Source organism: Eumetopias jubatus, unplaced genomic scaffold, assembly GCF_037043125.1.
Source record: "Eumetopias jubatus isolate StellerSeaLion01/CBP00866 unplaced genomic scaffold, mEumJub1_p1.0 scaffold_16, whole genome shotgun sequence".
Taxonomy (NCBI): Eukaryota; Metazoa; Chordata; class Mammalia; order Carnivora; family Otariidae; genus Eumetopias; species Eumetopias jubatus.
This window is the reverse complement of record NW_028274822.1, coordinates 76188810-76206387: the sequence shown is the minus strand read 5'-3', so window position 1 is coordinate 76206387 and position 17578 is coordinate 76188810. Positions and strand designations below refer to the sequence as shown.

At 44.3% G+C, this 17578-nt stretch overlaps 1 protein-coding gene across 1 annotated transcript in view; it reads right to left on the bottom strand.

Moving 5' to 3' along the window:
• The window catches only part of SVOP (SV2 related protein), a 49169-nt gene that overhangs the window by 18391 nt on the left and 13200 nt on the right, over nt 1-17578 (bottom strand). Inside the window, exons 5-7 of the mRNA XM_028116687.2 lie at nt 13555-13679; nt 2376-2439; nt 144-269 (exon numbers count right to left, since the gene is read on the bottom strand). Coding sequence (XP_027972488.1) covers nt 144-269; nt 2376-2439; nt 13555-13679 — 315 coding nt within the window. The remainder of the gene's footprint in view (nt 1-143; nt 270-2375; nt 2440-13554; nt 13680-17578) is intronic.

The window sequence follows — 17578 nt, the reverse complement described above, 5'->3', positions numbered from 1 at the left end:
ATGGTGTTGTTGTCAGAGTCCCCCCCAAAAATCTTAAAAATAATCTTTACAGGATGGTGTTCTCCTCCACCCCCCCCCACCTAAATACAGGGAACAGCAGGAGGCCAGGAGACAAAGGTTGAGATGTCTTAAGGGATACCTACAAAACACAGGACCGCAAAGAGGAGCAAGGGGACAGCCGAAAGGATGAGCAGCCAGCGCCAGCCCAGGCTGGGCATCACAAACACAGCCAGGATGACCTCGAACACTGTCCCGATGGCCCAGAAGACCTGGCATGGGAAAATGGGATCAGTTGATCACGCTCATGCATGGTCAACGCATGAGCAATGTGAGTGTCATTGTAGATGACGCTATCGATATGGGTAAGGGGTCTTTGGGGTCTGCAAAGTCAGAATGGCCACCACTTTTCCTGGGGTCCATATAGTTGGGCCACGGCCACCATGTTGTCCATCTCCTGAGGGTGCCATCCACATGGTATGATATTGGCGTGGTACCCACTGGAGTGTACAGTGTGGTAGCTCTGGTTAAGGAGATCAGTACCACCTCGTGTGAGGTCAAGATGGTGATGGACACATTGGTTTTTGTTTACTGACATCCATCTCTCTTGCCCATTGGGGCCCTACTATCCTTAGTCCCAATTGCCTCTTCTCTGCAGGGCTGAATATCTTCTGTGTGCCTCTCCGAGTCACTCCCCATCCTTCCCCACTTTGCTCTTTGAATGCACTGCATCCATAGACTTCCTGATTTCTGGCTTCCCACTGGGTGCAGCCAACGGGGAGCCCCACAGGAACTGGGAGAGAGGGAGGGAGGTAAGAGAGGTTGGGGCATTTACTCCTCTGGCTCCCTCTCTGCAGGGTGCGCATGGGCTCGCTGCATCTCTCAGCAGAAGGTCCCAGGTCGCGTCCAATAGCTCTCGACATACAACTCTCCCTCTCTGGACTGCTAATTACTTCCTGCCTTTGCCTGGCAACTGGAACTTCCAGCCTGGGGCTATTTAGAAATAGTCCCTTTATCAAACTTTCTTCAAATTATCCTAATTTGTTTTTTTTAAGATTTTATTTATTTATTCATGAGAGACAGAGAGAGAGAGAGGCAGAGGCAGAGGGAGAAGCAGGCTCCCCGCCGAGCAGGGAGCCCGATGTGGGACTCGATCCCAGGACCCCGGGATCATGACCTGAGCCAAAGGCAGACGCTTAACCGACTGAGCCACCCAGGCGTCCCCAAATTATCCTAATTTGAGTATGCTGGTTCCTGTTGGGACCCTACAACTATTGCCCATTGACAAACCTGGTCCTTCAAGTTTCCCCATCAGTTCTGGGAGCCCATAAGAGCCCTCCGAAATCCCCTTTTGCTTAAATTAACCACATTTCTGTTGCTGACAACCAGGGGTGATAGTCAAAATGTCTAACAAACTGATACAGGACTGACCAACCAGAATGGGTACCAGACATACCCGCTCCCAACACACACACACACACACACACACACACACACACACACACACACACACGACTGTGCCAGGAGTTAACTCTTTAGTTGCTAGATCATGGGAAGTTCTAGGGGGTCCTAGGAGAGGACAGGGTGTTAGGTGATGAGGCCTAATCAGCGACCAGGATCTGCTGGCACAGATACATCTCAATATTTAAATAGTTGGTTCATCCATACCAGTATGGACTAGCTGACTACCATCCTTATTGGTCAGGGGTAGATGCAGTCAGGGTGGTAGATTGGGCCGTGGGGTTAATGTAATTAATATTGTCAGTGTGGTCCTGGTGGCTAGAGAATGGCATCATAGACATCACTGTGGACATCAGTGTCCGGAAAGGTCAAATAAACCCTACTGCCCACTGCATGGCACCATTGGGCACTTACATATTTGCCCTGAGAGCTTCCAGATCATGACGGGAAAATGGGTCACAAGACCCTGGCAGGAAGAAGGCTTGAGAGGGACTAGCTGGACAAAGGACCTTTTAAGGCAGCCTCTAGGTTACAGAGGTGGCCGCTCACACAAGACACAGGTGAGTCCAGATACAAATAGGGGTGGAGGGTGATGATATGGACAAGGGACAGGAGTTTTGTTTCCCTTAGCTGCACGGTTCGGCAGCGAGCCTCAGATAAAAGCCATTTCTAGCCCAAGAATGACATACCACCAGCCTGCCACCATTTTTTTTAAGAGATTGAATTTTTTTTTTGTCAATTGAAGAATTTATCTGTAAAGCAAAAAAAAAAAAAAACCCAAAAAACAAAAAACAAAAAAAATGTTCAAATTTACATAACTGACAAAGTCCCATTTCCTTATCCTGTGGCTCAGGACACCTGAGAATCTCCTGCTCAGAGACTGAACACTATTGGAAAACCCAGACCACCCTCCTTACCTCAATCAGCAAAATACACTTAGCTCTGGCCTTCATGGGAAGGAACTCGGCGTACAGCGTCACCCTGGGAAAGCGGAAAGATATGAAAGGAGTTAAGGTCAGGACTGAGTAAGAAGATTGCCACAGCTTTCCGAATTTCTTTTTTTTTTTTTAAGACTTCATTTATTTATTTATCTGAGAGCAAGAACATGTGAGTGAGCAGGGGGAGAGGGACAAGCAGACTCCATACTGAGCATGGAACCCAGACACAGGGCTCAGTCTCACAACCTTGAGTTCATGACCTGAGCTGAAATCAAGAGTCCGATGCTTACCCAACTGAACTACCCAGGTGCCCCACTTTCTGAATTTCTAGGTCAATGTTCCTCTGAGGGTGGTCTGTGGACCACTTAACTTCAGAATTTCCTGGGACAATGGCTAAGTACTTAGATCTCCAGGCCCTACCCCAGACCTCTATCTATCATCTATCTATCTATCTATCTATCTATCTATCTATCTATCTATCTATCTATCATCTGTCTTGGTCTTTCCATTTCTCTCTCTCTCCACACGCACACCATACATCTATGTCTGTTTCTATATCCATGTGTGTATATGTATTTAAAAAAGCAATGAGTTCACACTGATACTTTCAATTCCAGTCCAACCAGAAGGTTAGGGTTCTTTCTTTCTTTCTTTTTTTAAGTAATCTCTATACCTAACACAGGGCTTGAACCCAGAACCCCGAGATCAAGTGTCGCACCCTCTGCTGACTGAGCCAGCCAGGCACCCCAAGGTTAAGGGTTCTTTCTAGCCCTCCCAGTTTCCATGTTTGTAATTCCCTTCTCCAACATTGAGACACCCAGGCCTCTTTATCCTCAATACTTGCTTGATCCATTTATTTGCTTGCTGAATGTAACCAATGCCCTAAATATACTGGCTGCCTCCTCCATCTACTGCATTCTTGCCCCCTCCCCCTACCTTTCACTTCCTCAGCCATTGGCCATGCTGGAAAGAGAAAGAAATCTCTAAACTTCTTCCCCATGCTGCCTTCCACATCTCCCACCTAAGCCAAGCATCTGAGCAACCAGATGGCTTCATGTTACTTTCCTGGCTCCTCATAAAGGAGACGGGGTAGAGAGAGGCTAATTTCCATTGACCGTTTTGAGGCGGATACTGCTGGTAACACCATCTAGGTCTCCTGGGATCCCTTTACTAGTTCAGTTGGCCCAACTCCCAGCTGCTGCTAATGGCTCATACCTGCAAACTTCTAGAATTGCTCTTGAACAATTGGAGCTGCCTCACCAGAATGATGTCTTTCCCTGCATAACATCTAACATTTGAAAAGTTGGTCTTAAAAAAAGAAGAGAAAGAAAAGTTGGTCTTAGCAATATCATCAAGATTTAGGAACAGTTCTTCCCCCAGTAGAAGTCCTTCTTAGGGTTATGATAAAAGATACCTCTGTCCAAAGAAGGAAGAATTCTTAGGCGCCTCAGAGAAAAGGCTAGGGCTTTAGTCATTCAGATATATTCTATTTAGAGAAAAGCATGAAGAGAAAGTCAATTATCACCTAGTTTAATTCATGGTATAAGTATTTCAGTATATTCTCTCTTCCTGTCTTGATCTTTTGTCTTTATCTCTCTCCCTTTCTCTTTCTTAATCTCTCTCTGTAGCCAAGATCATACTCAAGAATTTTGAACCCTACTTTTTATTTGATTTATAAATAGCATTTCCATGCCATTTAAAATCCTCTTACACACATATGTTCTATCATATGCATGAACCATTCTTTTCTTAATAATAGCTACCTTTTATTGAGGACCTATTATGTGTCAAACACTCTTCTAGATGTTTTACATGGATTGTCTCACTCAAACATTTCAAATCAATGGAGTAGATACTTATAATCCTGTGGGTGTGCATATATCTTTGATTCTCATTTTTATCTCTAGATCTACCTATGTCGGATAAATTGTTAATTGACCAGGATCACACAGCTAGTAAGTTAGTAAGTAGAAAAGCCAAAATTCTAAATTCTAACCCAGATCTGTCTATATTTTGTAGCCCATCCCTCTTTGGATGGTTTTGCAATTACACAATACTTCAACAAACATTATCTTTAGGCTGAAGACATCTTTGTCTTCGTGTGGTTTCCTTAGGTTAGGTCCCTGTTAAGTAGAATTTGTGTCAAAGGGCATGCATAGTTTTAAGGCTTTTGATAGATAATACCAAAGTGGTTCCCCAAAAAAGCTTACTCTGATTTATATGCCTACAAGTAGCTCTCTCAACAAAAACCATTAGGAATTTCATTAACTCAGCCCTGAGAGTAAGGATCAAGATTATAGTGGTTACAGAGGTTACAGCAATTACCATGGATGACTTCTTTGAAATTTGTATGCTGTTCTCCAAATGGTGTGCTTATATTATTTAAAAAATCAATAGTAATAATAAAATGAGAAGCATGTTTACCTGTCCTCCACCAAATTAAACTACTAACCATGCAAAAACGTGCAGCAGCATATTCTAAGGGCAAAGTCATGCCTGTCCTTAGATGGCAAGGATTTCTTTTTATAATGAAGCTATAGCATGTGGTAGTTTTTCTTTTTTCTTTTCTTTTAGTTACAGAAGTAGTACCTGAATGCATTTGCGTTGGAAAACAGTTAAGCAATACATAAGTATACAGAGCATATGATAATTCTTCCTCTTCCCCATTGCCCCTACTTCCATTCCATTCCCCCAAAGCCATAACAACCAGGAGTTTGCTTTGCAACCTTCCAGCTCCTTCTCTATGTAAATAAATAAATTTAAGCAACACATCTTTCTTTTCCTTCTCTCTTTCCTTCTCTCTTCTTCCCTTTGTCTCTCCCTCCTCCCTCCTTCCCTCCTTTCCTTCCTTCTCTCTTTCCTTCCTGCTCCCTCCCTTCTTTCCCTCTTTTCTTCCTTCCTCCCTTGCCCCTTCCTTCCTCCCTCCCTCCCTTCCTCCCTTCCTTCCTCCTTCCCTCCCTCCCTCCCTTCCTGCCTTCCTCCCTCCCTCCCCTCCTTCCTTCCTCCCTTCTCTCTTTCCCTCCCATCCTTCCTTCCCTCCTTTCTCCCTCCCATCTTTCCTTCCTCCCTCCTTCCTTCCTCCTTCCCTCCCTTCCTTCTCTCTTTCCTCCCTTCCTCTCCCCCTCCCTCCTTCCTTCCTTCCTTCCTTCACACATGCAGCACACTGTTCATGTTCCACCGATAAAAATGCCCCAACTCTTGCCACTTCCATGCATGCCTGTCCAGTTTCCAATTGTCAGTACCTGTAACTCTCCCCTGAGTGCTTTCTCTGGTTATTAAAGCTTACTCTGCCAACCTCTGTGGCAGACCAGGAGTGCCAAGGAATTTAAACTTCCCAGGAGCATCTCTCAACAAATGACATTTCCCTCGTTCCTTGAATGGGACAATCTGGAGATGCGTGCCACAGGATCTCCCAGACTAAACTACTTGCCCTAGCATCTCTGTGTCAAGATCTGCTTTCAATAAGACAGTTTGGAAATCTTCCCATATTAATATACATGTATTTACTGCATTATTTTTAAACAGCTGCAACCCTGTTGATTAATAGATTGTTTTCAATTTCTTGTTTTTGCCACCTCTGCCACAAGAAACATTTTTTCTTGTAATTGTTGTGTCCCACACTGGCCATTATTTATAGCAATTCATTATGAAAATGAGCTGTTTGATCTTCATCCAAAGTGTGGTGATTATTACAATCACACTGAAGAATAAAAGAATGAGCAATGAAAGTAGCAATGCCAAGAAGCAGTTGATACTGGTGTCAATAAACTCCCGCTGAAAATAATCACATTTACAGCCCTTGGCAATTAGAGATTTGCCCTTTGGATCACATGCTTGCAAAGAAGTGACCTGTGATCTCCATTTGGCATTTCTGTTTGGTCTGGAGGGGAAAGAGCAGTGCCAAGGACAGGTTTGTGAGCAAGCTCCACCTAGACACCAATCTGAAGAATCTTCTGAGAAGGTCTCAAGGTGGAACAGGTGGGCAGCTACCTGGAGTATTAGTCTTCAAGTGTGGCTAACACACAAGCAGGATGCCTGTTAAGGCAGGGTTCCTTCTCAGTTTCTTAGGTAGGAGGCATTTCTGCTGAAATACTTGGCATCCTCTATCGGAAACAATAAACAATCAGCCATGGTGCCTACATGTTTCTTATATATATTTTGTGTATGTTTTGCAACTAGAGGCAATGATCATTTTTTGATGCTTATCTGCATTTTCTAAAACAAAAATGTATTACTTGTAATGATAAAACTTAAGTTGCTTCTAATTTTTTCACTTGAGTTAAAGTCTCTTCCCTCTTGATGCTCCTGCATAGACAGAAAAGCTAATTATTTGGCATCCTAAATGTGATCCTCTTTCCTGTCTTAATTAAAGGGAACAGAAACCACTCAGAACTTCCAGTTCTATGTCCCAGAATCATCTCCAAATCAGTACCAGGGACCCAGTGGACATTAATGATTTACCAGGACTTTCTGACTATATAAGCTTAGAATCCTTTCAGGACATCTGTTCAAATGTAAGAACTTTGGCATTAGATGGGTGTGGATTTGAACCCAGTTTCTCCACATGGTAGATGGTTTGCACAAGGTGCTTCACTATTTTCCCTCCCTGTGTCTTGCTTCCTTGCAGGTCACTCCATGCAAAGTCTACTTCCCCATCCCTTGAATCTGGGCCTTGCGACTTGCGACTTGCTCTTGTTCAATAGAATGTTGCAAACGTGATATTGTGCCAGTTCCAAGCTTGGGTCCCGAGAAGCTCTACAGCGTTTGCTTGCTCACTTGGACCCCTGCCCAGGTGCCACGTGACCGGTGCCATGTGACCAGGTGCCCAGGCTAGCCAGCTGAAGTTTGAGAGGCTTGTGGAGCATAGATGAGTCAGCTGTGGCCATGCTAGCCCAGCCAGCCCCCATCCAATTCACCAGGTGATTGGAGACACATGAGTGAGCCTTGCTGAGCTCAGAACCATACTGACCAACTGCAGAATCATGAGTTCAATAAATTGTTGTTAAGCCATAAATGTCAGGGTGGTTTTTTACAAAGCAAGAGGTAATTCCACGCTCCATTTAATAACTATATGACCTTAAGCAAGCCACTTAATGATCTCTGAGCCTCAGTTTTCTCTTCTGTAAACTGGGGATGATAGGGTTGTCAGTGAACAAGATGAGCACTTAGTATAGTGACTGGCACTTGGTAAGCACTCAATGGACATTGTAATGATGACCATCATCACTATTAATGTTACTATCGCTATCACCAAGGACCAATATAAACACCTGCTTTGGGCGAAGAAATAAAGGAAAGAAGAAAAAGAGGGATGGGGCACCTGGCTAGCTCAGTCGGCAGAGCATGCGACTCTTGATCTCGGGGTTGTGAGTTCAAGCCCTACATTGGGTGTAGAGATTACTTAAAAATAAAATCTTTTAAAAAATAAAAATAAAAAGAGGGATAAAGGGAAGCATATAAAAAAGCACAGATCAGAGCTGAGGGACGGGCTCTTTATTGATAATATAGTTTATAGATAAGATGATGTGCGTTAACTAAAATTATTGAGGTGATCATTTTGCAAGTAAGTCATTAGGCTGTGCACCTTGAATTCTGGATGTCAATTACACATTGATAAAACTGAAAGAAAAACTATTTTTAATTTAATTTAATTTTTAAACAATTTTAATAAATAATAAAATTTGTATTTATACTAAAAATTTATTACAAGGACTTCTTGTTGCACTTTTAAAAAAATTATACAGCAAAGTCCTACTCATTTGGTTTTGTGAGGTGTGCAAAGCCTAAATGAATGGAAACTCTTGGTTGCATTTAATTACATAAAAATATCTTCAACTAAAAAAAAAAATCTTCAACTAAATGTTTCCAAAAAATGAACTTAGGGGAGCCATTATTATAAGGAGTTAAGAACATTGCATAATAAAGCCATGATTATTTTTACGTAAATGGCTGGAGTGGAAGCTCTGGGAAGCCTGTGGCTCTCTTGGGTTGCTAAATATTTCTTCCGTAACTTTGTTTCTGTTTTTATTTGCTCTCCTCATGGACAAAAGAGCTGTAGAGGGGTATTTAAGAGAATATGTTTGCAGGGTCAAATGATATTTAAATCTGAGCTCTGCCCTTTGTTAGCTGTGTGGTCTTGGGCATGTTACTTAATTTTTAAAACCCCAGTTTTCTTATCTGTAAAATGGGGATAATAATACCTGTGTCTTGAGGTTTTGAGAGTTTTAAAGTGGTCATGTGGATACTAGCTCAATAAACAAACAGAAGGGCTGTAGTAGGGTTAAGTAAAGGAACAGCTGAGGGGGGAGGCATGACATTTGGGGGGTGGACGTAGGGAGGAGGCAGGCAAGCTGAGGACCCTCATGACGGAAGGCTAAGGGGCAAAGGCCCTCCCAGCTGCTCTGTGTCCGTAATTTTATTCCCCTGGTGTCCTGTCCTCTCTCCCTGAAGATCTCTCCCCTTTGCAGTTTTAGGAGGTGGGTTTTCTCTCTTCCTGTTACTCCGCCATTGGAATCCCATCTGCCTACCATCTTCCAGAGGTTCCTCAAAATTTCTGGTTGGCTGATGGCACCCTTTTCTTGTTTTCCAGTCCTGTTATAGATCTATTCTATTTCTTATACCTTTGATGACATTTCCAGAAACTGTGGAGAAGAAGAAATAGAACATAATGCTTCTTATTCCACCATTTCAGACAAGCATCCCTGGACATTCTGAATACGTAGTTCATTTCCCTTCCCTCTTGTGGGTAGAAAATCCAGGTAATTATTTGTAGGCTGGTTCTGCTGTCATTTCCCTAGGAAAGGAATTTAATATGTATTTCTGTGAGTACATTCCTTCCAGCCTAGGAGAAAACTGTCCCCTAGTCAATGAATGGCTCATGAATGGGACAGTGGCTTTGTCTGCAGGATTTCCTGGAGTTGGTCCAGACGTGGAAGACATTGGCCACAAGCTCCTGCCAGCCCAGATTTATGGGCTTGGCTTAATGGCCTCTGCCTCAAGCTCCGGTGGTTTTTAAGCCCATCCTAGGTCCAGGAGTGTATGTCAGATGTCTACTCTGCAGAGCCATGGAGGGATCAATAATGAATAGGGAAGGAAGGACTGGAGAGAACTGAGAGCCACTCGATGCCCTTCTAGCCTCTAAGTGGCAGAAAGAGTCTGAGGATTTGTTCCTGTGTTCACTCTATGTGAGTATATCTTCCGTCCCCATGTACACTTTCCATAATTACCCATGGAGTCCAACGTCCATCACACTGACACCTGAGCTTCACGGCCTTTGACAGACCTGACACGTGCTAACATTCACTGAGCGCTCTGCTGGGCACTGTCCCGGGCACCTCACATGTGTTGTCATGTAATATTCTAAGTGACCCCATGGTGTAGGTATGCTATTATCCCCATTTTAGAGATAAAGAAACTGAGGCACAGAAAGGTTTAGTGACTCGCCTAAGGGCACACAGCTGTTATGTGACAGAGTCAGGATTCGAATCTGGTAGTCATGATCAAGTCACGCTACTTCAGCATTAGCCTTACTCTTCTACATGCCCTCTCCCAGTCTTCCCCAACAGTGACACTCAGCAGGCTCAAGAAGCCAGCCAATGAACTGTTAACCCTCGAGAGGCAATTGGGCCAGATCCTCAGGCACCAAAGCACATCTGCCAGCAACAGAGACCAACGCAGAGCCCCCAGGATGGAGCCATCCCATGTCATGTGGTGGCAAATTATTTATAATGGACATCTTCCATTGCGGAAGGAGCAGTGACTCATCTTGATGGAACTGGCACATATTCTGGGTATCGGTTTGCCTTTCCTGCCCACGGGGCCCCACCCCACACCACCATCTGAGGGCTTTCCAAGTATTTGACTCATTGACACAGAATCCCACATTAAAGTGCTTGGGACCAAGGGAGATGATACATAACAAAGGAGATGCAGCAGTGTGTATAGGACCGTGGAATCCCCTGGTCCTATCATATCTTATGGTACCTTGCAGCTGCTGGCCTGACAGGGGGATGGAACAGCCTCTTGAAAGTGCCATGGAGGCATCGGCTTAGAGATGATGCTCTATAAGGATGGGATACTGTCTTGCAGGACACAATATACCCTTAAATCAATCGCCATCATATGTGCAATATAGAAGGAATATGTCATTCTGAAATCAAAGAGTTGAAGGAGGAATTTGTACTTGCCGCACGTGTGGGGTTAGAGGTTCTGGTTCCCAGAGAGGGCATGCTTCCCCCAGGGGATTCTTCCCCTGCAAGAATCCCGTTCAACTTTAAGCAAAGTCTCCCACTTAGTAACTTTGGGTCCCTTGTATCAAGAGAGAGAGTTAGCATTCTGTCTGAAGAGTTGACCCTGAGCATCATGAGGTGGTAGGGCTGCTGTTATCTAATGGGGCACCCAGGTGACACACTGGGCATCTCTTGGTACCCCCCTGCCCAATTTTGGTGTTAAATGGACAAGCAGCAGCTACATCCTGGGAAGGACACAGTGACTCAGGCATGGGGTCTGGATCATCCCACCGGGTAAACCATCTCGATTGCAGAAGTGCTGGCCAGAGGTGACGGGAACCTAGAATGAGTAGCAAGGGAGGGACATACTGGGCGTCAGTGGTAGCTGGGAGACCAGCAGCAATAGCGGGGACTTTAGTTTATTCCACTAGCCATCCTCTTTTAAGTCTTCAAGGAAAAGACCAACCAGAATCCTGGAGAAACTGTTCCCAGATGGGATGGGCTTCTTATATGAAGGAAGGGGATCTAAGAGGTGCAAGGGGTGGACTGTGGCGGGTGCTGTGATGTACCACCTGGACTCACCCTTCAGGATGGAGGCACACAGTTCCTCTGGAATGACCAGGAATGTTACCTGCTAAGAGCTCAGAATGGGGTCCCTGGCAGGAATTTCTTGACCCAAAGCAGCTGCCTTGCCCAAGAACATGCTCCCTCCTTGAGGGCAGCCCATGTCCAGTGTGGCTGATGTGAAGGTACAAAAGTCCAGCTCCCATGCCTCATTTTGGAACAACTCTAGGAAGCCATCCCAGCTCTGGAACCCCTACAGGGTCCACTGTGCTCAACTCCTCCCTCTGCCCATTCAAGTTTTACTCACTCCCTTGCCGGTGCTGATCTCAATAACCACTTGCACACTAATCTCCATCTCACGTTCTGTTTTCTGAGATCCCCACCTATAACAGGGACCATGTCTATCTTGCTCACTACTGTATCCCCAGCATCCAGTACTAGGCCAGTGCCATAGTAGGTGCTCAAGAAATACTGGTTGAATAAATGGATAAACTGGTCCTTGTGGGAAATTTCTCTAAATTATTGCAACAGGAATTATTATTCCTGACCTTCAACTCACCCTACCCAGCATTGCCAGATTAATACTTCTAAAGTACCTCCCCTGCTCAAGAACTCTCAGTGGCTCCCCACTGCCTGTAGGCAATCCCTTTGGCCTGGCATTCAAGACTCTAGGAAGTTTGCCTGGTCTACCTGTCCAACCTCAGCTTTTAGTTCTCACATATCTCACCGCAACAAACTAACCAGAAGGGATCATTAGCCTTCCTCGGACTCAGCTATGGCTTCCTCTTTTCATTCAGGTCCCTTCCTATGAAATATCCCACATCATCCCCGGTCTGCCTCTGGGTCTTTCCCGATCCTTTACATCCTTAATAGAAAGGCAGTACAATGCAATTGTTAGAGCCTCGGCTCTGGAGTTAGAAGGCCTGAGTTCGGATTCTGGCTCTGCCTCTTCCTGGCTGTGTCACCCAGGGCAAGTCACTTTACCTCTCTGTGCTTCAGTTTCTGTATCTGTGAAATGGGATGAATAGTAGAACTCACCTAGGATATCTTGGGGGGATTAAATGAAATAGTCTAGGGTGCCTGGGTGGCTCAGTTGGTTAAGCGACTGCCTTCGGCTCAGGTCATGATCCTGGAGTCCCGGGATCGAGTCCCACATCGGGCTCCCTGCTCGGCGAGGAGCCTGCTTCTCCCTTTAGCCCTCCCCCCTCTCATGTACTCTCTCTCTCTCATTCTCACTCTCTCAAAATAAATAAATAAATCTTAAAAAAAAAAAAAAGAAATAGTCTAGGAGCCAGATAGTAAATATTTTCTCTACTGAGACTACTCAACTCTGTGGCTGTATATGAAAATGGGCATAGTTAATATGTAAATGATGGGTGTGTCTGTGTTCCAATAAAACTTTATAAAACCAGTCAGCAGGTTGGATACAGCCCACATGCCATTGTCTGCCAATCTCCCAGGACAGAGTAACTTATTCCTACAACTGTGACTACTCTCAGTACTTTGACAAAAGCACCAACAAACTAACACTCGATTTGCATATGGTTAAGCCCACCCCTGCCTTGAGCTTAGGTTAGAAGGGGGTGGGGGGCTTTGTTCCGCTCATGATGGTTAAGAGCATGGATGCTGTAGGCAGACAGACTTGGGTTCTTAGTTCCAGTACATACCATATGACTTGGGCAAATGATCTCACCCATTGAGTTTTGGTTTCAACTGTAAAATGGAGATTACAATCACTTGATAAACACATACCTCCCGGGGCTGCTCTGAAATGTCCAAGAGAAATGTCCAATCAATGCTAGATCTATTAATTTTTATTATTATTTCACATTTATGACCTTCCAGCTATTGTGTTGGGTTTTTTTTTAAAGATTTTATTTTATCTTTTAAAAGATTTATTTATTTGAAAGAGAGAGAGAAGTGAGTGAGAGAGCAGGAATAGGAGCAGAGGGAGACCCCAAGCAGGCTCTACACTGAATATGGAGGGAGCCCGATACGGGGCTCAATTCCAGGACCCTGAGATCACAACCCTAGCCAAAACCAAGAGTCAGATGCCTAACCGACTGTGTCACCCAGGTGACCCTTAAGATTTTATGTTTAAGTAATCTCTACACTCAATATGGGGTTCGCACTTACAACCCCGAGATCGAGAGTCACACGCTCCACTGACTGAGCCAGCCAGGTGCCCCTATTGTGTTGCTTTTGTACTGTCAGTCATTACAATTCTGATAACGGTAGTCCTCTCTGGCTGCATTATACCTCGTGATACCAGAAGCCCAAGTGTACCATCTCTGTATCTCCCCCAAGGCCATGAACATAGTTGACTGGCTGTCTTGCTGGATGACCAGAGCTGGGCATTTACTTACGACTGGGGGACCCCTCCAATCCCGAAGCCCACCAGGCCCCGGAGCACCAGGATCCAGCTGTACACGGGCGCGAAAGCACTGAGGATGCCATAGTACAGAGTCCAGAGCACGCTGATCTTCAGCCCCTGCAGAGAAGGAAGACACCAAGTCACAGGGCTTCTCAGCACTGCCAGGCCACATGGCCCCTGAACCTGCTGAAAGCCATCAATGGGGTCATGCTAAACAGTAATCCATACAGGCAAGGGAATACCAGGGATTCTCTGTGATGCTGCCAATCCCTGAGGGCAGGTGGTGTGGGAAAACTGTGGGACATTCTTGGTTGTCCCAATGATTGGCATTTAATATATAGGGCCCTGAGATGTTAGATGCCCCACAGTGCACGAGACTCAATAAAGACTTGTCCTGCATCCCGCACCATTGCAAATGGAACTTTCTACTTGACTCTCAATGCAGGTGAAAACTCTATGATTATCTGCACCTTGGCTTTCACTCTATTTTATATAGAAATAAGATTTGGGGGAGGAGCATAGTTTGAATATACACTTAATTTTGCAGGAATGCAACTTCTAGGTAAATCAAAGGAAGCTTGTGTGTGGCTTGATCTGGAACTTTACAAAATTGCTCATCATTTCAGAAAGCCATGTTGTTAATAGCAACACTGCATATGGGGTTTGAGTCACTGAGGGAACACTTCAGTATCTGTCTGCATTCACTGGGTTTCTATGTTTATCTATGAATAGACTGATCTAAATCTATTTCAAAATGTCAAATATAAAGAAAAAAGCATCAACAAAATTCAGTTAAATACAAGTTTATTTATAACCAGGGACAAATATTAACCACTTCCTTTTATTATCCAGGCAATTGTGCATATGCATATTTGCGTATTGAAAATAAACCTTATTTAATTAATTGCCTCCTTTAAAAAAAATCCTCCATCATATCATACTTGGGGCATTATAGCTGATTTATTTTATTATTTTATTTTTTTATACATGGCTTCTTTTAAAGATTATACAAGTGGCTACTTTATTTTATTTTTGAAATTATTTCTGGATAATTAAGGGGCATTATTAAAAGTTCTCATAACAATTTCTAAGTAAAAGGAACATTGCTTTTGATGGGTTGAGAACCACCTAAGGACACAATGCTACAAGACAAACATGCATATTCCTGCAGTGTTAATTACTCTTAGAGATTGAGAAAAAATTAAGGGTGAATGCAATTTAAAATGTTATTTTTATATCAAAATGAACACCCAACATATTATGGAGTAGAACACAGATTTTACATGGATTTTAGACCTGCAACATGGTGTCTGGGCAGGTCTCTCTCTGCAGTAATTCTCCCAGATCCAGCTTCGAGTTCATTCTCCTGTCCCCCTGGGGACACTTCAGGAGGAAAGTGTGAAGCACACTGATTTTAGATTTAAAATTAAAATGAACTGGGGCACCGGGCTGGCTCAGTCGGAAGAGCGTGCAACGCTTCATCTCAGGGTTGTGAGTTCGAGCCCCATGCTGGGTGTAGAGATTACTTAAATAAACTTTAAAAAATTAAAATGAATTTAAAAGGACTAGAGAGGAAACCTGTCAGTCTGCCAGATGATTTCCAGTCTCTTGGAAAATGATTTTAAGTGGGAGAGGGAATATTTTAAATAACTTGCATTAGCTTGCAAGAAAGTGATTTCTTTTTCATTTCAATCATTATTCTTCTGATTATGTCCAAGAGAAAGGATCCATGTGGAGCCAGTCTGTCTTTAAGACCTTTTTAAACACCCACTAAGCTCTCTTTTTAACAAACAGGGCAGAGGGGCAACTGTAACCAACTAGAATTTAGTAACATTGTTTTATTTTCACTGTATTTATTTTTGCAGGTATTTCCTATTTAGGGCAATTGCTACTGATTTCCTATTTAAGACTCTCTGTAAAGTTTCCTTTTTCAAAAACATGCATTTGAGGTGTTTTTTTTTTTTCTAAGATTTTATTTATTTATTTTAGAGAGAGAGAGCACTCGGGGGTGGGGGTAGGGGCAGAGGGAGAGTGAGAGAGAGTATCTCAAGCGGACTCCCCACTGAGCATGGAGATCATGACTGAGCCAAAATCAAGAATCTGACGCCCAACCGACTAAACCACCCAGGTGCCCTGGTTTGTTGTTGTTGTTTTTAAGATTTTATTTTACTCTTAAGATCTATTTATTTCAGAGAGAGCACACAGTGGGGGTAGAGGCAGAGGGAGAGGGAGAGAATCCCAAGCAGACTCCTCGCCAAGGGTGGAACCTGACCCAGGGCTCAACCTCACCACCCTGAGATCATGACCTGAGCTGAAATCAAGTGTTGGCCGCTTAACCAACTCAGCCACCCAGGTGCCCTGTTTTGTTTTTTTAACAAAATGGGTATAGAGATCAATATTAAGTACATAACAAAACAGGTAGGATAGGAATTATTAAAGGCTAGGGCATTTCTGCACCCCTAAAATGCATAACTATGAAATCAGTAACTTGCCATATATACCTACTTCCTTTCTTTTGGCTTAAGCTAACTTAAGAGGGGTTTGCTTCCTTGGAACCCAGGAGTCTTGAATCAGAAATAGGACATCACTGGGGACACCTGGGTGGCTCGGTCAGTTAAGGGTCTGCCTTCGGCTCAGGTCATGATCCTGGCACCCCACGATGGAGCCCCGCATTAGGCTCCCTGCTTAGCTGGGAGTCTGCTTCTCCCTCTCCCTCTGCCCCTCCCCCTGCTCCTTCTCTCTCTCTCTCAAATAAATAAATACAATCTTAGAAAAAAAAAGAAATAGGACATCATTAGCAGCAGAGAAAATGAAAAGAGGGAAAACAGAGCAGGGGGAGAGGAGAGCATAGAGAAGAGGCACCAAGACTGGTGCCTGAGAGCTAAGCCTCCCTCCAGGGACTGCCTGGGAGCTGCGTCATCCCGTTGGGGTTCCCGCGTGACCCCATGCCAGGCAACAAAGACCTGCATGTGACCTATTCTGTAGGGTCACAGCAGACTGCATCTGGCTCTGCATTGGCCTGCTGATGCCAGGGCTTTCCAGATGGCCAGGAAATGTGGACTCAGCAACCATTTGTGTGTATCATCGTGGCTACGCAAAGGCATGGGTGCTGCCAACAAGCCCCATCCAAGCACTGCTCTGGACTCTGCAGAAATGTCTCCTGGGCTTTTGAGCTTTTTATTAACCACACTTGTCATTCTGCTTAACATCTGTCCTGCCTTTCAGATTGTTGGTCCCTTCTCCCCCCCACCCCTCTCTTCTTCTCTCTCCTTTTCTTCCTTCCATATTCATTTACTGAGCATCCCCTGTATGCCAGGCTCTAGAGACAGAAGCACAGACATTATGCATTCATTAAAAATTGCTCATTCAATTATTCATTTAACAGTAAACATATATCAAGTGCCTGCTGTATGTGAGGCACTAGAAATAAGGCTATATATTATTCATTCATCCCATATACATGTATCAGACACCTGCTATGTGCCTAGCACTAAACGGACGGTACGCATCATTCATTCAATCATTTGTTCAATATGCATGTACTGAGCACCTGTCACAGGCCTGGCATACATTGAGTGCCTGCTGGTTGCTAAACACTGGACCTTGTCTTGGGCTATAGCAGGGAAGGTGACAGCCAGAGTCTCTGACTTCATGGACCTTTCATTTCCGTTTTGTAAATCACTGTCCCATGATTATGCTGAGTCCTCACAGCAGCCCGTGGAAAGAGGCTGCTATTTCCAGTCCTACTTCACAAATCAGCCCAGTGAGGGTCAAAGTAGTTAAGTGATTTGTCCAGGATCAGCAGAGTCAAACCTGGAGTCAGAACTTCCAACCCCAAATGCCGTACTTTGAACGAGCCACTCCCCTCCTCCTGGGGCTCCCATTGCCTCTGACAGAGAACATACATGATGGTGTTATGCAGCAAGGACAGGTGGGTCCGGGTGAATGCAAGAGAACTTGGCCTGTGTTGTCAGCCTCTACTCAGCTCTAGCCAAAAGTTGCCATCACAGAATGTG